Here is a 24,079-nt window from a genome sequence, read left to right on the forward strand (position 1 = left end):
GTGGGCCGGCCCCACATGAAGCTACCAGATCCGAGTCTGACACTTCTGAGTTCCTCTGCCTGAGCGTCTTTGCCGGCACACGGCCTGGCCTTCAGGTCTCCTTTATCAGACTTGGAGAGTCAAGTCTCTGCTGGTCAAGGTCAAAGATCTCGTGGGCTTGAGATGGAGGACTGGGGACAGCAGGATGGAGAGAGCTGGAGGGGTGAGGAGACAGTTGGCAGCTTTCCTGGGGCCTGGGGTCCATGGAGCTGAATGGGGGACAGGAGTGGTGAGAGGTGGCTGGGAGTGGATTTGCCTCCATTGTTTCTGAGTGCAGGGGATGTGTGTGAGGGATGGGGCAAGAGAGAGGTGCTGCGCTGGGAAAACCCATCCCTTTCTCTGCAAAAGACGCAAACCACCCCAAACAGAAAACCCCCATTCAGAACCCGATAAAAACAGAGAGACAGAGTCTGCAGGAAATGGGAGGCACAGGGGCTGGGGGCGGGAGGACAGACAGACAGAGGGGAGCGGAGGGTTGAGGAGAGCGTCAGGCATCCCACGTTGGAGAGGCAGGGTGTGGCATGCAATGCCGATGCGAGGAGATGCGTTCACAGTTAATGTAAGGCATTTAGACTTCAGAAAGAAGTAAGACCAACCGGATTCTAGATGCAGATGTTGAAGATGAGGGGGAGCGGGCGGGCGGGGGCAGTTGGGGAGGCGTGTTCAGCATTTTTTAGGTTGATTTGTAACCAGTGCCAAAAAACCAATGGGTTTCGGTTCCCGGGCGGGGAGTGGGGGTGGTGGTGGCGGTGGGTTGGGAGATAAGTCATTGGTGTATGAACACACAGACCATGTCATGGATGAACAAATGAATTTCATAGTGCATTTTGATTGGATGAGTTTTTCAGACGGCGTTGCGCCAATATACAGTTTTAAGAGCAGGCATGAAAAGAGACAAGACAAGAAACACAGTCATTATCCATTGCACACAGGGCAAACCCACGTCACCCCGGCCACTTGGGGGCAGCAGCTGAGGCAGCATTGGTTAGTACTGCCGCATGCCCTCTGCCCCCTAAACCCCAGGGACCTGCCCTCCCAAGCATCTGGCATTTTCTGTCTCAGCCTGGCCAAGCCCTGGCCTCAGAACTAGTGGGCTTACCTGGGAGGCAGAAAGGGGCAACTGAGACCTCCTTGCCTGCCAGGACATGCCTCTCCCTACTCCAGGTTGGGAGTTAATTGTCCCAGAAGGACCCAAACACCCACCCACTATCTTTCCCTCAAATTGATTGTAACTCAGGGCTGGCTAACAAAGCTACACACCCGTTCACAATAATAATAACAATAGCAATAATAATAACAACCACCATTCTCAAACTCCTGGTTTCCTGGCAGGTTCTGTGCCAAGCACTTCACGTTTCTTTCTTTCTTTTTCTTCCCTCTTTTCTTTTCTTTTTGAGACAGAGTTTCACTCTGTCACCCAGGCTGGAGTGCAGTGGCACAATCTTGGCTCACTACAACCTCTCGCCTCCTGAGAATCAAGTGATTCTCCTGCCTCAGCCTCCTGAGTAGCTGGGATTACAGGCACCTGCCACCATGCCCGGCTAATTTTTGTATTTTTAGTAGAGACAGGGTTTCACCATGTTGGCCATGCTGGTCTCGAACTCCTGACCTCAAGTGATCCACCTGCCTTGGTCTCCCAAAGTGCTGAGATTACAGGCGTGAGCCACCACGCCTGGCCTGTTGATGCTTTTACTTGTAAAAAGTTCCCGTCTCTCTCCTTAGAATGTCAGTTCTATGGGAGCAGACATTCTGTATTCTTGGTCTGTTTTGTTTGGCATCCCTCCTTCTCGCTCTGTCTCCAGTACCTATAATCACACCTGGCACACATTAGGTGCTCAATGAATGAATGTCTTTTGAGTGCATGCATCACTGTGAATCTTGCAAGTGTCTGAGGTTGGATGCAATGGTTAGCCCCACTCTACATGAGAAGAGATAGCACAAGTTGTCCAAGATCAAACAGCTGGTAGGGAGAGCTGGGGACTGTTTGGCTACTGCAACAGTCCTGATGTCCCATGAACACCCCATGCCCCGTCTTCCTGTCAGCCAGGAGAACAGGCTGTTGGAGCCTGTCCCTACAGCTCTCTTACTGGTGACTGAAGGTTTCAACTAACTTCCTCCACCCCACCTGCCCTTCTGGGGAGCTGGACCATCCCTCCAACCTCTTGACCCAAAGGGACATTGGTTCAAGGCTGTCTTGTGTGTAGCTGGATAGCAGGATATTTTGATTGCCAGCTGGAGCTCCAGCCCTCTCTAGAAACTCAGGACAGGGGAGAATGGCCAGGTGGGGGCACCCCAGTGGAGAGAGCCCCCATGTGGGCAAGAACCCTCTAGAGGAAGGTTTCAGGGATAGGGTGAGGGGAAGGGGAAAATTCTGGCTCACTGAAGCTGAAGGCAAATAAGTGTGTATCACTTGGGTGCAGGTGCCGTGGGACACATCAAAGAATGGCCCCCTCTTTTACGTAGTTCCCCAGCCCCTCCTGGCCTTCTAGGATGGAAGAGCAGGCAAACGGATCCTTTTCTGTAGGGGGATCTGACTGAGACACCCCAGGAGCTGTCAGTGTACTCTCAGGAGTCACCCAGGCCTGGCTTTGTGACCTTGGGAGTGTCTCTCACTTCCCCAGGCTTTGAAGATCAGTTTTCTTTTCTTTTCTTTCTTTTTTTTTTTGAGATGGAGTTTTTGCTCTTGTCACCCAGGCTGGAGTGCAATGGTGTGATCTTGGCTCACTGCAACCTCCGCCTTCCGGGTCCAAGCAATTCTCCTGCCTCAGCCTCCCGAATAGCTGGGATTACAGGCATGCACCACCACACCTGGCTAATTTTTTTGTATTATCAGTAGAGACGGGGTTTCACCATGTTGGCCAGGCTGGTCTTGAACTCCTGGCCTCAGGTGATCCGCTGGCTTCGGCCTCCCAAAGTGCTGGGATTACAGGCGTGAGCCACCATGCCCGGCTGAGGGTCAGTTTTCCCATCTGTGAAATGAGGCAACACCCTCTTCCTCAGGCCCAACCACACCCAGATCTATTCTCCTGACTTCTCTGCCTGCTCTGAGCATCATATTCAGCTTGCTTCCGGTTTACCTTGGGCAATGGGAGGCTCTGGCAGGAGATAAGGGATGAGGGGAGAGAAAGGTTGGGGTGTTTCTCCCCCATTGCTCTCTGCCTGCTTTGGCCCTGGTCTCTGTCTCTACACATTGACAGGACAGCTCCCACTTGGTGGCTTCTCCTGGCCTCCTGCTCAGGTTCCCTCCCCACTTCAGCACCTGGGCAGGTAACGGCTCCCCATGGTGCCTGGTCGCTGGGCACCTTGTCACCCTTGTGGGTACCCTTCCCTTCCCCTCCACCAGTGATCTCCGCATTTGGGTGCCTTCAGTTGAACCCTCCGAGGGAATTCTCTTACAAGCCGAGACCGAGACCTCTACCCTGAGCCAATCCACGTAAACTACTTGGCACAGTTCCCTGGCACACAGCAAGGCTGCGATTCTTGTGAGCTATTGTTATTTTTATTGTTATTAAGACGACATTGATATCACCCTTGACCCTTGGCTTTGACGCCCTTTGACCATTGCTTCCCCCTGCAAGGATCTTCTACCCTCCCCCCAATCTCCTAAGGGACCCCGAGCCTGGGCTCACTGGCAGATGGCCAAGGAGAGGGTCTGGGACAGGAACTCTGGGGCCCTGAGTCTTCCAGAAAAGAAGAAGGGCAATGTGGCCTGCGGGGCCACCACAGAGAGGTCCAGAGACCCCCTCGGTTGACAGTCTCCCAGGCCTAGGGCTAGAGGAGGGAAGACACCCTGGGGACCCCTCTATGGCCCTGGGAGTGGTGTCCCCACACTGGCCTGAGGGCTGTCGCTCTCTCCTGCCCACGAACCAGGAGAGGGTTGGTTCAAACAGAATTGACTTGAAACTCATTCTTTCTGGGCTCCTGACATAGGGTGGTGTTTGGGAGCCAGTTCAGCTTTAGGAGCTTTTGAGTGTCTCAGTTCCCTCGATGTACTCATCTGCATTATTAATTCCTAGGCCAGGATGCAGGAAAGCCCACCCCTCAGTGCTGGCCCTACAGCCAAGCTTTGGTCACCCCCATCTCCCCACGATGCCCTCCTGAGGGGCTGCCCTTGTCCCCGGGGCCCCAGTTCTCCCTCTCTGGTCATGGCCAAGTGCTGGCTCAAGCAGCTATGGCTGTTGGGACACACTGCCTCTGGGACCGCTCCCCCGCCCCCTGCCACCTGCCTCATCCAGCCCAGAGTCACCCAGAGAGAAGCTGGCGGGAGACTTACCCCAAACTCAGTCACGAGGATATCGGTGATGCTGCCCAGAACAGTCACAAAGTCGAAGATGTTCCAGGCATCGCGGAAATAATTCTAGAATGGGGACCCACAAGACAGAGATGCCAACAGGGGGCTTGGTTCCTGGCCCCCTAGGCTGGCCAGGGGCATGTTAGAGGCACAGCTGCCAATCAGCAGAGTGCCCGGGACAGTTGTGGTTGTTTGAAGGGCTGCGGTAAAGACTGTTCAACATCATCTGCGCTGAGACTCCCTCCCTGGGAACCTCTGGGGGCCTTCCCATGATTGGCCTGGCTCCAGAGGGGGCCTCCAGACCCTGCTTCAGCTCCATGGGGCTTGGGCTACTCTTCAGAGCTGTGGCCTGTCTCTCCAGCACTTTTGAGGGCTCCCGAGACCCCAGGGGCTTTATAAATGACATCACTGAGATCCTAATGAAGATCCTGGGGGGAAGGGTTATTGCCCATTTTCTTTCTCTTTCTTTCTTTTTCTCTTTCTTTTTCTCTTTCTTTCTTTTTCTCTTTCTTTCTTTCTTTCTTTCATTTATTTATTTATTTTTGAGATGCAGTCTCGCTCAGTCGTCCAGGCTGGAGTGCAGTGGCGCGATCTCGGCTCACTGTAACCTCTGCCTCCTGGGTTCAAGCGATTCTCCTGCCTCAGCCTCCCAAGTAGCTGGGACCACAGGTGCATGCCACCACACCCAGCTAATTTTTGTATTTTTAGTAGAGACGGGGTTTAACCATGTTGGTCAGGCTGGTCTCGAACTCCTGACCTCAAGTGATCTGCTCACCTTGGCCTTCCAAAGTGTTGGGATTACAAGCGTGAGCCACCACTCCCGGCTATACCCATTTTCTAGGAGGTAACCGAGCCAGTCATCTGCCCGAGGCTAGCAGCACAGAGATGTACAGCCAGGATTTGAACCCAGGCCTCAGAGAGCCCACAGTCTGTGTTCAGGTCCCCACCAGGTTGGCAGCATACTCGCGAAGAAAGGAGACTCTGGGTTCAAATCCTAGCTCTGCTACCAGAGCTGTGTGGCTATGGGCAAGTGGCTTAACCTCTCTGGGCCTCCATTTCCTGATCTGGAGGAGGACAGTAACAGGGTGCAGAACAGGCACTGGACAGGGGGCTTTGGGGCCTTTCAGGCACACACACTTCCTGGTCCGCTTGTGTTTAGATGGGGCCATGTGTGTCTCGGTGCAGTGATGTGCTGTGAGTGGAAGCAGCGTGGTCACTTTCTGGTCAGCGTTGGATTCTCTAGCCTCTCAACCCTGGGCTTGGCGACCAGTAACATTTCGAATGGCAGCTACTCTGTGAGCCCGGGTCCCTGAGTAACTATGAGGCCAAACAGCTTCCCTGCTGAATGTAAAAAACCCTTCCCATCAATTTAAGTCACTGAGATGTGAGGGCTGTTTGTTACTGCAGCTTCACTTGATCTATCCTGACTGCTACATTCCTGGGCTGGGTGCTGGCTCAAGGGGAAACACAAGCATAGCCTGGCCTCTCTTTTGTTAAGATATGGAAATACTCCACATTGTTTGGAGAACAGTCACGGCCTCAAGTCCCACAAGGTCTCCTGCTATCTCTGACTCCTCTCAACCGGGTACTGACATGGTGATGGGTGGCACCCCAGTTTGGAACCAAGAGTCTGGGTCAAAGAGATGGCCCTACCCTCTGGGGTCAGTGGGACTCAAAACACAAAACATAGGGCCTTCTCAGCATCTTCGCAGAAGCAGACGCCAGGTCAGGGGTTGGGGTGGTCAGTGTGACCCTGAAGTAGCCCCTCTACCTTACAGAGAAGGAGCCTGACTTTAGAGCTGTGCTTCCCTCGTAGGTGAAGTGCCTGGGGCCTCTGCGCCCTTCTCTGGAAGGCAGCGGTAACACAGCAATCAGACAATGAATGTGGGTCGCTGAGCATGGAATATACAGTAGGTGCTCAACAGATGGGATGTTGGTGTTTCACAACTGCCCAAAAAAGGAATTCAGGGGGCCGGGTGTGGTGGCTCACACCTGTAATCCCAACACTTTGGGAGGCTGAGGCGGGTGGATCACGAGGTCAGGAGATCAAGACCATTCTGGCTAACATGGTGAATCCCCATCTCTACTAAAAATACACACACAAAAAAATTAGCTGGGCGTGGTGGCGGGCGCCTGCAGTCGCAGCTACTCCGGAGGCTGAGGCAGGAGAATGGCGTGAACCCGGGAGGCTGAGCTTGCAGTGAGCAGAGACCACACCACTGCATTCCAGCCTGGGCCACAGAGCGAGACTCCGTCAATAAATAAATAAATAAATAAATAGGAATTCAGGTCCCACTGGCACTTTTGGCATTTTGGCAGATGTTGCTGGGGCCCTGCCCATATCCCAACTGCACACCTACGGTACATTACTTTGCCCAGGGTCTCTCTCTGGCTGCACATGTGTTAGGGAATTACTAGCTCCCCTGGGAGTGGCCTTTGATTATGTCTGATGGGCACTGGAGGATAAATACTCCAACTCCCTCCCCGTGAGGTGGGATGACTCTGTGGTATGTGCTCTCTGTTGCCTCCTGGAAGTCCCCACTGAAACTGAGCCCCATTTGTTCACAGTAGGAACTGGCTTAATAATACACTCTTTCCTGGTTGCCTTTCTGTCCCTGTGTCACTTCCTGTCTCCCTTACTGCCCTGCATCCCAGATAAATTCCTTGCACTCAATCCTTGTATCAGGCTCTGCTTCTGGGGGAGTCCAAACAAAGACAACTTTATAGGCATTTGGTCACAGACCTCAACCCCTAGGCTAGAGAGCTCCCCTCTATCTCCCGAATGTTACACGGGGAACTTGTGGCTTCATTTAAAACTGAAAGGGGAGACCAGGCATGGTGGCTCATGCCTATAATTCCAGCACTTTGGGAGGCCAAGGAGGGAGAACTGCTTGAGGCCACGAGTTCAAGAACAGGCTGGGCAACAGAGTAAGACTCCATCTCAAAAAAAAAAAAAAAAAAAAAGAGAAAGCAGAGGGGAAGCTCAGTGCTGGCTCTTGCAGGATTGGCAGGGTGAGGGAGATGCAGCTTCAATCCCCAGTGGAAGAATCACTTCACCAGCAGAAGATCAACTCAGAATAAAATAACTGCAGGCTGGGTATGGTGGCTCATGCCTGTAATCCCAGCACTTTGGAAGGCCGAGGCAGGCGGATCACCTGAGGTCAGGAGTTGGAGACCAACCTGGCTGACGTGGTGAATCCCCATCTCTGCTGAAAATACAAAAATTAGCCGGGCGTGATGGTGGGCGCCTGTAATCCCAACTAGTTGGAAGGCTGAGGCAGGACAATTGCTTGAACCCGGGAGGCAGAGGTTGCAGTGAGCCAAGATTGCACCACTGCACTCCAGCCTGGATGACAGAGTGAGAATCCATCTCAAAAAAAAAAAAAAAAAAAATTACAGATTCAGTGATTCCCCCCCACCTCATCAAACCAAATGAATCAGAACATCTAGGGGTTTGCTCAGTGTATCACTTAATTTTAAGAAATTTCCCTAAGTGCTTCCCTTTTGATTTTTGGAGTCTGGGTCTTGTGTTGTTGCTCAGGCTGGAGGGCAGTGATGTGATCACAGTTCACTGCAACCTTGAACTCCTGAGCTCAAGTAATCCTCCTGCCTTAGCCTAAGTAGTTAGGACAACAGTCATGTGCCACAATGCTGGCTAATTTTTCAATTTTTTGTAGAGATGAGGTCTTGCTATGTTGCTCAGGCTGGTCTAAAACGCCTGGGTTCAAGCAATTCTTCTGCCTTGGCAGGAGTCCCAAAGTGCTGGGACTATAGGCATGAGCCACCACATCTGGCCTCAAGTGCTTCTAATAAGTAGCCTCTCCACCAAAGCCAAGCCACTGTTTTGGAGGAAAAAGGTCCATTATTAGGACCCCTTTCATAGCATTTATTTATTTATTTATTTATTTTGATTATTTATTTATTTTGATATTTTTTGATATTTGACTATTTATTTTGATATTTGACTATTTTGATATTTGACTATTTATTTATTTTGATACAAGGTCTTGCTCTGTCACCCAGGGTGGGGTGCAGTGGCTCAATCACGACTCACTGCAGCCTTGACATCCTGGGCTGAATCCATCCTCTCACCTCAGCCTCCTGAGTAGATGGGACTGCAGGTGCACGCCACCACACCAGGCTAATTTTGTACTTTTTGTAGAGACAGAATCTCACTATGTTGTCCAGGTTGGTCTCAGACTCCTGGGCTCAGGCGATCCACCTGCCTCAGCCTCCCAAAGTGCTGAGATTATAGGTGTCAGCCACTGTGCCTGGCCCCTAGCATTTATTGAGTGCCCACTCCAGGCCAGGCTTCATCCTCAACCCTCTAGATGCACATTAGTCCATTTGCTGTTTACCAAGGCTCTGCTGAGATGGAGGGGGAAGATGGCCCCTTTTAATGATGGGGAGGTGACAAAGCTTATATAGGATGAGGCAAGATCTGAACCTAGAACTCTGGTGCTAAAGCTGATGCCCCTAACCACCTCTGTGAGCCAAGGTGGGAACTTGGTTTCCTGAGACCCTGGCTGAGACCCAGGCTGTAGGTCATTCTCTTCAAAGGGATGGACTAAGCTGGTAGTCAAGAGAACAGATGCCCTAGTTCAAGTCCCAACTTGGCCATTCACTGGGGATCTTCAAGAATTCACTTCACTTCAAGTTCCAGCCCATTAGCATAAGCCTTCTTCACCTTAATCTTTTTTTTTTTTTTTTTTTTTTTTTAGACAGAGTCTCACTCTGTCACCCAGGCTGGAGTGCAATGGCGCCATCTTGGCTCACTGCAACCTCTGCCTCATGGGTTCAAGCGATGCTCGTGCCTCAGCCTCCTGAGTAGCTGGGATTACAGGCATGTGCCACAATGCCCGGCGAATTTTTATATTTTTAGTAGAGATGGGGTTTCACCATGTTGTCCAGGCTGGTCTTGAACTCCTGACCTCAAGGGATCTGCCTGCCTCAAGCTCCCAAAGTGCTGGGATTACAGGTGTGAGCCATCGCACTCAGCTCCCCAATTTAAAAAAAAAAATTTATTTTATTTTAATTAATTAATTAATTAATTTATTGAGATGAAGTCTCACTCTGTTGCCCAGGCTGGAGTGCAGTGGTACGATCTTGGTTCACTGCAACCTCTGCCTGCCGGGTTCAAGCGATTCTCCTGCCTCAGCCTCCTGAGTAGCTGGGACTACAGGCGCGTACCACCACACCTGGCTATTTTTTGTATTTTTAGTAGAGACGGGGTTTCATCATGTTAGACAAGATGGTCTCAATCTCTTGACCTCGTAATCCACCTGCCTCGGCCTCCCAAAGTGCTGGGATTACAGGCATGAGCCATCATGCTCAGCCTATTTTTATTCTTTTAGAGATGGGGTCTCACTCTGTCACTCAGGCTGAAACGTAATGGTGCAATTGTAGCTCATTGCAACTCTGACCAACTGGATTCGAGCAATCCTCTCACTTCAGCCTCCTGAGTAGCTAGGACTATCGATGTATGTACCATGCCTGTCTGATTTTTAATTTTTAATTTTTTTTTTTTTTTTTGAGACAGAGTCTTCCTTCATTGCCCAGGCTGGAGTGCAGTGGTGCAGTCCTGGCTCCCTCCACCTCTCGAGTTGAAACTATTGTCATGCCTCAGCCTCCCGAGTAGCTGGGATTATAGGCGTGTGCCACCATGCCCAGCTAATTTTTGTATTTTTAGTAGAGACAGGGTTTCACTATGTTGGCCAGGCTGGTCTCGAACTCCTGGCCTCAACAGATCCACCCACTTAGGCCTCCCAAAGTGCTGGGATTACAGGCATGAGCCACTGTGTCCAGCCTTTAATTTTTTTTTTTTTTTATAGAGATGGAGTCTTGCTATGTTGTCCAGCCTGGTCTTGAACTCCTGGCTTCAAGTGATCCTCCCACTTTAGCCACCCAAACTGCTGGGCTTACAGGTGTGAACTATAATACTTTTTTGTTTTTTTGAGACAGAGTCTCCCTCTGTTGCCAGGCTGGAGTGCAGTGGCGCGATCTCGGCTCACTGCAACCTCCGCCTCCTGCATTCAAATGATTCTCCTGCCTCAGCCTACCAAGTAGCTGAGACTACAGGCATGCACCACCACACCCTGCTAATTTTTGTATTTTTTAGTAGAGATGGGGTTTCACCATGTTGGCAAGGGTGGTCTGGGTCTCTTGACCTCGTGATCTACCCACCTCTGCTTCCCAAAGTGCTGAGATTACAGGTGTGAGCCACTGCGCCCAGCCAACTGTACTTTTGTGTGTGTGCTGTGAACCTTGGCCATGTGAGAATAGTGCTGGCTATTTTATTTTATGCATAAAGACTTGTAAATGCATAACAAAATAGCAAGGGCTGCAAGGTTACCTTTTGTAATAAAATAGCTATCAAAATATTTTTTAAGGCTAGGCACAGTGTCTCATGCCTGTAATCCCAGCATTTCGGGAGGCCGAGGCAGGCAGATTGCTTGATGCCAGGAGTTTGAGACCAGCTTGGCCAACATGGTGAAACCCCGTCTCTACTAAAAATACAAAAATTAGCCTGGCATGCTGGTGCTCATCTGTAGTCCCAGCTACTCAGAAGGCTAAGATGGGAGAATTGCTTGAACCCAGGAGGTGGAGGTTTCAGTGAGCCAAGATTGTGCCGCTGTACTCCAGCTTGGGCAACAGAGCAGGACTGTGTCTCAAAAAAAAAAAAAAAAAGTTTTAAAAATGGCGATCTAACAATGAATATACTTCTCCATTAACACACTGAGTAGGCAGGGTGTGGTGGCTCCCGCCTGTAATCCCAGCACTTCGGGAGGCCGAGGCAGGCGGATCACAAGGTCAGGAGATCAAGACCATCCTGGCCAACATGGTGAAACCCCATCTCTACTAAAAATACAAACAATTAGCCAGGCGTGGTGGCAGGCGCCTGTAGTCCCAGCTACTCGGGAGGCTGAGGCAGGAGAATAGCGTGAACCCGGGAGGTGGAGCTTTCAGTGAGCTGAGATTGCGCCACTGCACTCCAGCCTGGGTGACAGCGAGACTGTCTCAAACAAAACAAAACAAAACAAAACAAAAAAACCACTGAGCAACAAAGTCTAGCTGTAGGTTTAATCACAAGCAACATTTTAAAGCAATGATGAGTGCAAATTAAATGTTAAGGTATCTGCAGCCCTTATAATGCAGTATGAAAATATCTGATGTTTATAAGTGACACAGGTCATGTTGATAATATTAAGGGTTGATAATACTAATACTAAGGGTTTGTTGTCTCCCTTTAAGATGGAAGGAAATGTTAGTGGCTGGTGAAAAATAAAGACGTATTTATTTTTATTCTTATTATTTTTTTGAGACTCGCTCTGTTGCTCAGGCTGGAGTGCAGTGGTGTCATCTCAGCTCACTGCAACCTCCATTTCCCGGGTTCAAGCGATTCTCCTGCCTCAGCCTCCTGAGTAGCTGGGATTACAGGCACCCACAAGCATGCCAGGCTAATTTTTTGTAGTTTTAGTAGAGATGGGGTTTTGCCATGTTGGCCAGAGTGGTCTCGAACTCCTAGGCTCAAGTGATTTGCCTGCCTCTGCCTCCCACAGTGCTGGGATTACAGGTGTGAGTCACCGTGCCTGACCTCTGTGTTTCTTTTTTAAACATGGAGTCTTGCTGTTGCCCAGGTTGGGGTGCAGTGGCATCATCATAGTTTACTGCAACCTCCACCTCCTGGGCTCCAAATATCTTTCCACCTCAGCCTCCCTAGTAGCTGGGACTACAGGCATGAGTTACCATGCCTGGCTAATTTAAATTTTTTTTTTTTTTTTTTTTTTGTAGGGACAGGGGCTTGCTTTTCTGCCCAGGCTGGTTGAGAACTCCTTGCTTCAAGCGATCCTCCTGCCTTGGCCTCCTGAAGTGCTAGGATTACAGGCATGAGCCACTGTGCTCAGCCTGATTTCAGTTTTCTTTCTTTCTCCCTTCCTTCCTTCCTTCCTTCCTTCCTTCCTTCCTTCCTTCCTTCCTTCCTTCCTTTCTTTCTTTCTTTCTTTCTTTCTTTCTTTTTTGAGACAGAGTTTCACTCTTGTTGCCCAGGCTGGAGTGCACTGGCGTGATCTCGGCTCACCGCAACCTCTGCCTCCCAGATTCAAGCGATTCTCCTGCCTCAGCCTCCCGAGTAGCTGGGATTACAGGCATGCACCACTACACCCGGCTAATTTTATATTTTTAGTAGAGACAGAGTTTCTCCATGTTGGTCAGGATGGTCTCGAACTCCCGACCTCAGGTGATCCGCCCACCTTGGCCTCCAAAGCGTTGGAATTACAGCCATGAGCCACCTCGCCCAGCCTGATTTCAGTTCTCTTATCTCTAAAATGGATGCTAATGACTCCCAGCCATGATGACTCCCATCATTTTGAGGAATTGGACACATAAGCAGCCATATGGTAACACTCACAGGTTGGGTCTCCCTGGGACTCCTTGGCAAACACAAGAATGCCTAAGTAGGATCTGTGGCCACTGGCAGGATGCTGAAGCCACCCTTGGGGGTCTTGGGGCCACGTGGGGAGACCAGCATCCAGGACCCATTGTTCCCCCTTGGCCTTCTCCCAAGCCTATAGCTGTAGCCCCAAGGTGGTACTTACCAGAATCCCAAAAGCCATGACTTTCAGCACACATTCCAGAGAGAAGAGAGAGGTGAAGACGATGTTGAACACCCTCAGGGCGTTTTCATAAGCAACAGAAGCCCCATAGAACTAGGGGAAAGAAGCAGGAGTTAGCAGGGGTCAGCGAGCAGGGGTGGGAAGTGGGAAGTGGGGAGGCAGCTTCATGGCTGTTCTCCAGACAACACTCCATGTTAGCCAGGATGGTCTTGATCTCCTGATCTCTTGATCCGCCCGCCTCGGCCTCCCAAAGTTCTGGGATTACAGGCATGAGCCACCGTGCCCAGCCCCCTCATTTCATTAATCAAACATTTATAGAGAGCTTCTTGTTCTGTCCTAGCCAGATCCTTGTTGGACTCCAGGAATTCAGGGGTGAGGTCCTCACAAGTGGGTGGGGGACACCGTCATGCAACCTGATGCGGATTTTTGTGGCAGGTGACATAAAGATAGGATGCCTGCTAAGATGGGCACCTCAAGCAGTCTTGGGTGGTCAGGGAAGGCTTTCTGGAGGAAGAGGTCTGCAGGTACAGCTGGGAAGAAGAAGCTGGCCGGGTGAGTGGTGGGAACAGTGTGTCAGGTAGAGGGAACAGCAGGAACAAAATCTCAGAGGTGACCCAGAGTGTGGTCTGCCTGGGAAACTGCAGATGGTTTCATTCTACCAGGGTAGAGGCAGGCACAAGGTGGGGGTTAAGCAGTGCTGGGGGCTGGTGTGGGGCGCTTACCTTCATCATAAGCACGATGGTGTTGAGGGCGATCATGGCCATGATCGTGTACTCGAAAGGCGGAGACACCACGAACTGCCACATGCGGTACTGGAAGCTCTGCTTGTTCTGAGGCATGTGTCGGGTCAGCGGCTTGGCGCTGATGGCGAAATCGATGCAGGCCCTCTGCGGGAGAGAGGCCAGTGGTGAGAGCGGCAGAGGCAGGAGGAAGGGGGCTGCACACCGGGCACCCTCTGTCTAACTCGTCGCTGCTCTCAAGTGCTTCTGCTTGAGTCTCTGCCTCTCTTGCCCCCAGCCAGGATTCTTGGGCTCCCTCTTGCTTCTCACCATTGCTTTCTTATCCCAATAGCTACAGTTGCTTGAGATGTCACCATTTGCCAAAACTTACACTGACATTTCTCCATTATTGCATGGCTAATGCAAACATGGGAAGTGGGTACTATCAATGGCCTCACTTTGCAGATGACCAAAATAGAGGCTTAGAGAGGTTAAACCACTTGCCTGAGGTGACACAGCTACCAAGTGAGCCAAATCAAATTGAAGCCTAATCCTTCTTTCCCTCCCTCCCTTCCTCCCTTCCTTCCTTTTCTTCCTTCCCTCCCTCCCTCCTTCCTTCCTCCCTCCCTCCCTTTCCTTTTTCCTTCCTTTCCTTCATTCCTTCCTCCCTTTCCCCTTTCTCCTTTCCTTTCTCTCTTCTTCCTTCTTTCCCTCCCTCCCTTCCCTCCCTTTCTCCTTCCTTCCTTTTCTTCCCTCCCTTCCTATCTCCTTCCCTCCCTCCCCTTTCTCTCTCTCCTTCTTTCCTTCTTCCTTCCCTTCCCTTCCTTCCTTCTTTCCCTCCCTCCTTCCTTTTTTTTTTTTTTTTCTTTGACACGGGCTTGCTTTGTCACCCAGGCTGGAGTGCAATGCAATCACAGCTCACTGCAGCCTTGACCTCCTGGGCTCAAGTGATCCTCCCGCTTCAGCCTCCTGAGTAGCTGGGACTACAGGCGTGCACCACTACACCCAGCTAATTAAAACTTTTTTTTTTTTTAATAATAGAGATGGGGTCTCACTATGTTGCTCAGGCTGGTCTTGAACTTCTGGGCTCAAGCAATCCTCCTGCCTTGGCCTCCTAAAGTATTAAGATTACAGGCATGAGCCACTGCGCCCAGACCATTCTTTCTTACTGAGTACTTTGCTGCTGCTTCTCCTTCTCTTCGAGGGAGAGAGAAGGAGGAATAGTGGTTATTAAGTCTTAAGGGTCAAGAGAGCAGAGGATACATTCTAGGTCCTGTATTTAGCTTGGATGATGCAGAGAGGCAGAGAGTCATGTCTATACTCTCTGGTAGACTGGGGACTGGATTTTCTTTCCTTTTCTTTTTTTGAGACAGGGTCTTGCTCTGTTGCCCAGGCTGGAGTGCAGTGGCATAATGATAGCTCACTGCAGGCTTGAACTCCCAAGCTCAAGTGTCCTCCCACCTCAGCCTCCCATGTTACTGGGACTAACGGTGTGCACCATCATGCCTGGCTAATGTTTTTGATTTGTGGTAGAGATGGAGTCTTGCTATGTTGGCCAGGCTGGTCTCAAACTCCTGAGCTCAAGTAATCCTCCTGCCTCAGCTTCCCAAAATGTTGGGATTACAGGTGTGAGCCACCACACCTGGCTTGGCTTTTCATTCATAAATATTCACCACCCTTCACTAGCGGAGGTTGTATTTGCCCACTCCACTGACGTCAGAATGGATGTGTGACTTGCTTTGGCTGATGAAATGTGAACAGAAATGACGTGTCATTTTTGAGCCCAAGCCTGAAGAACTGAACCTCAGTCTGACATACTCTCTTTTTCACCTGGAGCATCTCAGAGGGAGGCTGCTCTGCTGCCCTGCCAGCCTGGGAACCAGAATAAAGATGGCAAGATCCACAACTGATGTCGACATGCAGTGTGAACAAAAAATAAGTCCTTTTGTGGATATTTGGCAATGAAATCTGGGGTTGCTTGTTACTGCGGCATAACCTAGTCTAAACTGACTGATACATACGCTATATGATGTGTTTCCTCTGGAAACTCCATGAAGGGCTGCCCTGAAGACTGGATTCGGTTTGGAGGATGCTTCTGTTCCCTCCCCCAGGTACCCCTAGAAACGGGTTCCTGGGTGTTGTGTGTGTGTTTTAAAGTTTGTGTGTGTCCCCAGTTTTTAAAGGACAGATGGAATTGGAAGTGGCACCTCATTTTTCTCCAGGCTGTATTCCTCCATCATCTTGTCCCCTTGCTCCTGGAAGGTGATGATGATCAAGGCCACAAAGATATTGACAAAGAAGAAGGGGAACACCACAAAGTAGACGACGTAGAAAATGGACATCTCCATGCGGTAGCCGGGGCTGGGGCCCTGGTTCTCGAAGGTGGCGTCCACTGAGTGCTTGAGGACCCTGCAAGGAATGGGGCAGGGAGAGGGAAGGGGCAGGAAGTAGAGAGACAGGGACCCAAGGGGTGATGAGGAAGGTGGAGAGAGGGTGGAAGTGAGATGGCGGAATAGGAACAGAGGGAAATGAAAAAGAAATTTAAGTAGTCACTGTTTTTTGAAAGGCTGACAACAATGTCAGTTATTTCTTAATTTTAATTTTAATTTTTTGAGATGGAGTTTCGCTCTCGTTGCCCAGGCTGGAGTGCAATGGCGCTATCTCAGGTCACTACAACCTCCGCCTCCTGGGTTCAAATGATTCTCCTGCCTCAGCCTCCCAAGTAGCTGGGATTACAGACATGCGCCACCAAGCCTGGCTAATTTTTTTTTTTTTTTTTTTTTTTTTTTTTTTTTGAGACGGAGTCTCGCTCTGTCGCCCAGGCTGGAGTGCAGTGGCGCAATCTCGGCTCACTGCAAGCTCCGCCTCCCGGGTTCACGCCATTCTCCTGCCTCAGCCTCTCCGAGTAGCTGGGACTACAGGCGCCCGCCACCACGCCCGGCTAATTTTTTTGTATTTTTTTTGTATTTTTAGTAGAGACGGGGTTTCACCATGTTGGCCAGGCTGGTCTTGAGCTCCTGACCTCAGGTGATCCACCTGCCTTGGCCTCCCAAACTGTTGAGATTACAGGTGCGAGCCACCATGCCTGGCCAATGTCAGTTATTTCTACTGCTGTGCATGAAGGGCTTGCTGTGTGCTGGAAACAATATTCAATGATTCATCCTCACCTGCTCAGCAACCCTCCCAGGGAGGTTATTACTGGCTGCAGTTTGCACGTGAGGAAATTGAGGTTCAGCAATTTAAAGGGACGTGCTGAAGATCACCCACTTATAAGTGGCCAAGTTGGGATTTAAAGACAGGTTGTGGCAATGGAGGGAGTAGAGGTGGGTGTATGCATGTAGAGTGGGTATTTGAGCACAGGTGGTGCTGGGTGCTCGGGAGGTACAATGGGGGATATGTATGAGAGTGGGTAAGTGCATAGCAGCTCTGTACAGTAGTGCAGGTTGTACACTGCTCAAAGGCTCTGTGTCTAAGTGATACCTTCACATGATAGGCATGATAGATTTGTGTATTCATGATGACAATTTTTTGGCAGGTGGCCCTCCAGTGCCTTGTTTGAACAAAATCATTTAAGTCTATTGCGATGATTTTCAGACAGATGGAAATGAAGCCTGTTGAGAAAAGGGTGTTTAAAAAAACTTTGCTCAAAGGTGCCTTGTGGGTTAGCACTATTCCCACGTGTGAGTACTGGATGTGTGTGAGAGTGGGTAGAAGGGCATGTTCAGGTTGGCATATTTGCTGAGAGAGGGAGGGAGGTGAGGATGCTGAGGGCACATGCTGGAATCTACCAAGCTTCCAGCCTGGCATTTCCAAGACCTCTGGGAGAAAGACCACGACTTGGACGAGGTGAGGGAGGGAGGCATTTGTTTTGGGTGCAAATTAAGGGGGTACTGAAAATCTCGGTAATCAAGATAATCTTTTGCTCCAATGTTTTTAAAAATCAAAATTAATGCAAAAAGTCCATGATGAACAAATATCAATTTCTTCTTTTTTTTTTTTTTTTTTCAGGGATGGGGGTCTCCTTCTGTTGTCTAGGCTGGAGTACAATGGCACAATCACAGCTCACTGCAGCCTTGAACTCCTGAGCTCAAGCGATCCTCCCACCTCAGCCTCCTGAGTAGCTGGGATAACAGGTATGAGCCACCACAAGTGGCTCAAAATTTTAAATAAAGACTGAGTCCATGATTCAGCGTCACCTATGTTTTTTTGAAGGTGGGGAGGCCATAGTCTTGCTCTGTCACTCAGGATGAAGTGCAGTGGCGCAATCTCGGCACACTGCAACCTCTGCCTCCTGGGTTCAAGTGATTCTCGTGTCTCAGCCTCCCGAGTAGCTGGGACCACAGGTGTGAGCCACCATGCCTGGCAGTTTTTTTTTTTTTTTTTGTATTTTTAGTAGAGATGGAGTTTTGCCATGTTGGCCAGGCTGATCTCAAACTCCTGGCCTCAAGTGATACACCTGCCTTGGCATCCTAAATTGTTGGGATTATAGGCGTGAGCCACCATGCCCAGCCTGCAAGACCTTTCTTTCTTTCTTTTTTTTTCTTTTTTTTTTTTTGAGACAGAGTCTGGCTCTGTCCCCCAGGCTGGAGTGCAGTGGCACTATCGCGGCTCACTGCAAGCTCCGCCTCCCGGGTTCACGCCATTCTCCTGCCTCAGCCTCCTGAGTAGCTGGGACTACAGGCGCCCGCCACCAAGCCCTGCTAATTTTTTTTTTTTTTGTATTTTTAGTAGAGACAGGGTTTCACTATGTTGGCCAGGATGGTCTCGAACTCCTGACCTCATGATCCGCCCACCTCGGCCTCCCAAAGTAGCTGGGACCACAGGCTTGAGCCACCGTGCCCGGCCAAGACCTTTCTTATCGCTAAACTCTCAGGCCCTTTATCCTCCTGCTCCCCGGGGCTCCTCCTGGGTAGATTTGCACTCGGGCCACTTACTGTGGCCAGCCTTCTCCTGTGGACACGGTGAAGAGGGTCAGCAGAGCCCACAGCACATTGTCGTAATGGAATTCATACTTCTTCCACTCCCGATCTCGCGCCTTCACCTCATTCTTCTCGTAGAGGAGGTATTTGCCTCTGCCACAGAGAGTGGGGACTGTTAGTAAACGGGAAAGAGGGGCTGTCTTGCATTTGTCTTTGGTTATCAGAGACGGGGGAGGGAAAGGAAGAGGGGTCCACCAGCCTAGACTGTCTGGGAAGCAGTGACTCCCCATCCTGCCACCATGTGTCCCTGTGCTTCATGGGGGATTACGTGTGCATCTACTTCGAGATAAATCCATGGGTGATGGCACAACCTTACTCCTGGTGGGAGAGCTGACCCAGGGTCCAGCACTCTCTTCCAACGTGATAACTTCTAGTCCTCAGGGTGAGAGCCTCAGGCTTGCTGGGGGTGGGGTGGAGGGAGTTTAGGAGGAGGCAGAGAGACATAGGGGACATTTACAGGTTCATCAGGCTAAGGGAGGTTGCTACTTGTTTTCAAGGCAGGAAACAAGGGTTAGTTCCAGACTCCTATCTAGACATCTGGCATCCTCCTAATTTCAATAAATAGCCATCAAGATAACAACAGGCTACCACGTGTTGCAAAATGCCACTTTACACTGGTAACAATATCACTATACACACACACACACACACACACATAGATAGATAGATAGATTTTTTTTTTTTTTTTTGAGACAGAGTCTGGCTCTGTTGCCCAGGTGGAAGTACAGTGGCCCAATCTGGGCTCACTGCAAGCTCCGCCTCCTGGGTTCACGCCATTCTCCTGCCTCAGCCTCCCAAGTAGCTGGGACTACAGGCATCTGCCACCATGCCCAGCTAGTTTTTTGTATTTTTAGTAGAGACAGGGTTTCGCCGTGTTAGCCAGGATGGTCTCGATCTCCTGACCTCGTGATCCGCCTGCCTCGGCCTCCCAAAGTGCTGAGATTACAAGCAGGAGCCACTGCACCCGGTCTATATGTATATATTTTTGAGAGGCAGGGTCTCACTCTGTCATGCAGGCTGGAGTGCAGTGGTACCATCATAATGCATTGCAGCCTTGGACTCCTGTGTTTAAACAATCCCCCTGCCTCAGCCTCCTGGGTAGCTGGGACTACAGGTGTGTGCTACCATGCCCTGCTAACTTTTAAAATTTATTTTGTAGGGATGAGCTCTCATTATGTTGCCCAACCTGGTCTCCAACTCCTGGCCTCAAGTGATCCTCCCACCTCAGCCTCCCAAAGTGTTGGAATTACAGGTGTGAGCCACTGCACCTGGCCTCTTACCTAACTTATTTGGTAATGAAACCTGATCTGATTGGACATGAAGCTCTTTATACTTGTTATTTACCCCATTTGATGTAAATAGTTACACATTTTATGGCAGAAATATTGTGTTTGATTAGAGGGCTGCCTTAGACCCAGCTGAGGGTGTCATGACCGACATGGGATGTACACAGTCCAACCTTTCTAAAATCTCAAAATATTCTCAACTTTGAAACACATCTGCCTGTAACGATTTCAAGTAAGGAACTGTGGATGTGTATTAATATCCCTCACATGACAAAGGTGGTGGCTGAAAGGTCAAGCAATTTGCTTATGACTCATTCTGTGGCTATGGGTGGTGACTCAAATTCTAAAACCGGTTTTCTTTCTACCCAAGATCCAAGCTGGTTGCAACTGAGTCACTCCCAAGGCTCATCACTTCTCCAGTCTCTGAGCCCAAGTGGCCAATGCCTCTAGCCACTTCCCCCCTGCCCACCTGCCAGTTTCAATGGGAATGTGCTGGAAAGTGGAGACCCACCGACAATCTTTCTCAAACTCCTTGGACTCGTCAGTGCAGTGGAAGAATTTCCCCTTGAAGAGCTGCACAGCCACCACGGCGAAGATGAACATGAATAGCATGTAGACGATGAGGATGTTGAAGACGTTTTTAAGCGAGTTCACCACACAGTCAAACACAGCCTGTGGGGTGGGGTTGACAGACAGCATGAGGGGCTGGGGACCTGCCCAACCTTCTGCCTCCAGTGGCCCATAATACCAAAATACTGCCATGATCATTCCCGTTTTACAGGCAAGGTCATAAGTCAAGTCACTAGGGTAAGGTCCCCCCAGCTTTCAGAAATAAGTGTTGGAGGAGTTGGGCTCAATGCTGGCATTCTATGGATCTAAAACTCCCAAATGGGATACCAGAGATGCTTTTAGGTGATACAGGAGCCCAACACAGAAAAACAACGTAACAAAGTTACTTCTTTCCCAACTCTCTCAATCGTTTTGAGTGAAGGAGAAATTTTTACTTAGTTGCTACTATGTTAACACTTACCATTGACACTTTCCCTCTTTAACCAAGAAAGAGCAGTTGTCAATGCGCAAAGCCCTGGGCAGGCAGCCATATTTGGTTAGATTTCCATAACAGTATCTGTTTTCTGTCTTTAATTTTTAGTAGAGACAGAGTCTAACTATGTTGCCCAGGCTGGTCTCATTCTCCTGGGCTCAAGCAACACTCCTGCCGCGGTCTTCCAAAATGCGGGGATTACAGGTGTGACTTGATTTAAAGAAATGTATTACATAAGAGATAATTCTGGGGACCCCCAGGTGAAGCATACACTGAAAGTGGGTGCTCTAATGACTGGATTTCCTTCAATTTTTTTTTTTGAATGACAGGCTTTTGGGAAATGCTGGTTCATGCTATTTTGGAATGGGAGATATTAGAGCCTAGAATAGGTAGATGAAAAGTCAAAATTTTATGGAACAAGAAATCTAGTTCCTGCTTCCCAGATCATGGTTATACCCTTTTAAATCCATATGATGCCTTCATGCGAATTAGGAAAAGGGATCTTAACCCTGAGACATTTCATCTAAAGAAAAATTGCCATAATACACAGATTATTTTAGGTCAACTCACTTTACTGCCATCTGCTGGGAAGTTGTAATAATACAAATACCCATATATGATGGCTAGGATGTTATCAGCACCTCCTTTAATGTGTTGTCCTTGAGCAGTGTGCAACGTGCTCAACTGTACATGATAACCCTGACAGTCCCCCCCACCCCACCCCACCATCTCCCAATCTCACCTTGAGCTTTGGCAGCCGCTTGATGGTTTTAAGAGGTCGTAGCACCCGGAGGACTCGGAGGGATTTAATCGTGTTGATGTCTTTTCCTTTGCTATTGCCACTGTGGAGGAATGTTAGGGTGGGGAGAAGGGAAGAGAGGAAGCAGAGGTCAGGTTGGGTAGGGGGCAGCCCACAGCTCCATGGGACCCTACCCTCCCAGGCCTGGAAGTCTGGGGTGAGCTTGGCACAGCTCTGCCCTTCCTGGTGAACAGTGGTCCATTTCACCTGTTAAGCTTGGGCTCAGGAGCCAGTAAGTAGGTAGCTTTTTGTGGTTCTGGTCCCAGGGTTGGTTGAGGGCCCTTTGCCATCTGGCTGGGCCTGAGCAGCTGTATTGGGTGTCCCTGAGACCCAGCACAAGGGGGTTGGCTGATTCCCCACCCCCATTTCTGCACAGCTTTTCTTTTCTTTTCTTTCTTTCTTTTTTTTTTTTTTGAGACAGGGTCTGGCTCTGTCACCAAGGCTGGAGTGCAGTGGCACGATCTCGGCTCACTGCAACCTCCGCCTCCTGGGCTAAAGCCATCCTCTCACCTCAGCCTCCCAAGTAGCTGGGACTACAGGCACACGCCACTGTGCCTGGCTAATTGTTTTGTCTTTTTTGTAGAGATGAGGTTTCACCATGTTGCCCAGGCTGGTTTCAAACTCCTGAGCTCAAGTGATCTGCCCTCCTCACCCTCCCAAAGTGCTGGGATTACAGGTGTGAACCACTGCACCTGGTCACAGCTATTTTCAAAAAAGCCCTTGGTCTAGAAGTTTAGTGGTCCCCTATGTATTCTTTTTTTTTTTTTTTTTTTTTGAGATGGAGTTTCACTCTTGTTGCCCAGGCTGGAGTGCAATGGCATGATCTTGGCTCACTGCAACCTCCACCTCCCAGGTTCAAGTGATTCTCTTGCCTCAGCCTCTCCAAGTAGCTGGGACTACAGGTGCACGCCACCATGCCCAGCTAACTTCTGTATTTTTAGTAGAGATGGGGCTTCACCACGTTGGCCAGGCTGGTCTTGAACTCCTGACCTCAGGTGACCCACCCACGTTGGCCTCCCAAAGTGTTGGGATTACAGGCCCACTGCACCTGGCCCCCTGTGTATTCTTTTTAAAGGTGGTATCAGTGGGCTCTTAAAAATATGGGATTTTCTCCCCCTTCCAATAAGATTCTGGAAGATGCTTAAAGTGGCCCTTATACCAAATCTCCCCTCCCCCACCACATTCCCTGAGCCTGCAGGAGGGAAAATAACCGGGTGCCGCTCCTTTCAGATGCTGATGTGGCTGCTGCCATGGTCTCTGCTGCATTGCTCCAAGGGTCTCTGAGCCCATCTTTGCCAGAGAGGATGCACAGAAGTTCAGTCCAAGGTCTGTTGGAACTGAGCTTAGCAATGCAGACCCCAGAGATGCCATGACACCCTTGGCCAACCATGACTCAGGCCCCACAAGAGGAGGGTATTGAGTGGGACCATGAATAGCTTGTGGTTCATGGCACTCATGACCCATCCAGTTGTCCACACCAGAAACCTGAGAGTCATGTTCAACTGCCTGCCCTCTATCCCCATCCCCAGTGGGTCATCTTCCTTAACATCCCGCCATCCGTTCCTGGGTGCCATCCCCCCTCACCTGTCTCCCAACTTGCTCCTCATTCCCTGCCTCTTCTTCCATGTTTTATGCACACAGTGGCCAAAGCCAATGACCATGTCACCCTTTCTCTTGCTCAGAATTCTTCCGGAGCACCTGAATTCTCAGAAGAGCAAGTGCAAACTTCTAGGCATGGCATTCAAGGCTCTTGAAAATCTAGTCCAACTTACCTTCATCTTTGCATTCCCATTTATGGCTACATAGCTCAAGCCCCAGCCACATTCTTTTGCCTCCATCCGCTTACGCATATACTGTTCCCACTGCTAGAAATGCCCTTCCTCCACTTCTCCAGTCACAGAACTACCCGGTCCTCAAAGCCCAAATTACATGTTGCTCCCTCTGACAGCACTTCCTGATTGCCTACGTGCTGTTTCAGAGTTAATCTTTGTTTGTTTCTTCGGTCTCTGGTTTTAGACAGAAAACTCTTCAAAGGCTTACAGTGTAATCTACTCTTCTCTGTGTTCATTTTCCCTTTAATCTTTTTTTTTTTTTTTTTTTTTTTTTGAGATGGAGTCTTGCTCTATTGCCCAGGCTGGAGTGCAGTGGCATGATCTCGGCTTACTGCAACCTCTGCCTCCCAGGTTCAAGCGACTCTCCTGCCTCAGCCTCCCGAATAGCTGGGACTACAGGCGTGAGTCACCACACCTGGCTAATTTTTGTATTTTCAGTAGAGACAGGGTTTCACCGTGTTGGCCAGGCTGGTCTCGAAC

General features: G+C 49.9%; 1 protein-coding gene across 4 annotated transcripts in view; it reads right to left on the minus strand.

Annotated features, from left to right (window-relative positions):
* The window catches only part of CACNA1A (calcium voltage-gated channel subunit alpha1 A), a 308,974-nt gene that overhangs the window by 38,332 nt on the left and 246,563 nt on the right, over positions 1 to 24,079 (minus strand). For 3 of the 4 annotated variants that reach the window (XM_055235696.2, XM_055235694.2, XM_063616137.1), the window contains exons 25-31: positions 21,711 to 21,810; positions 20,438 to 20,598; positions 18,596 to 18,733; positions 15,869 to 16,070; positions 13,665 to 13,829; positions 12,925 to 13,035; positions 4,313 to 4,396 (exon numbers count right to left, since the gene is read on the minus strand). In XM_055235696.2, the coding sequence (XP_055091671.1) occupies positions 4,313 to 4,396; positions 12,925 to 13,035; positions 13,665 to 13,829; positions 15,869 to 16,070; positions 18,596 to 18,733; positions 20,438 to 20,598; positions 21,711 to 21,810 (961 nt within the window). Of the gene's footprint in view, positions 1 to 635; positions 642 to 4,312; positions 4,397 to 12,924; positions 13,036 to 13,664; positions 13,830 to 15,868; positions 16,071 to 18,595; positions 18,734 to 20,437; positions 20,599 to 21,710; positions 21,811 to 24,079 lie in introns of all 4 variants that reach the window. The other variant, XM_055235695.2, reaches the window with a different exon arrangement.

Source organism: Symphalangus syndactylus, chromosome 13 (assembly GCF_028878055.3).
Source record: "Symphalangus syndactylus isolate Jambi chromosome 13, NHGRI_mSymSyn1-v2.1_pri, whole genome shotgun sequence".
NCBI classification, from domain to species: domain Eukaryota; kingdom Metazoa; phylum Chordata; class Mammalia; order Primates; family Hylobatidae; genus Symphalangus; species Symphalangus syndactylus.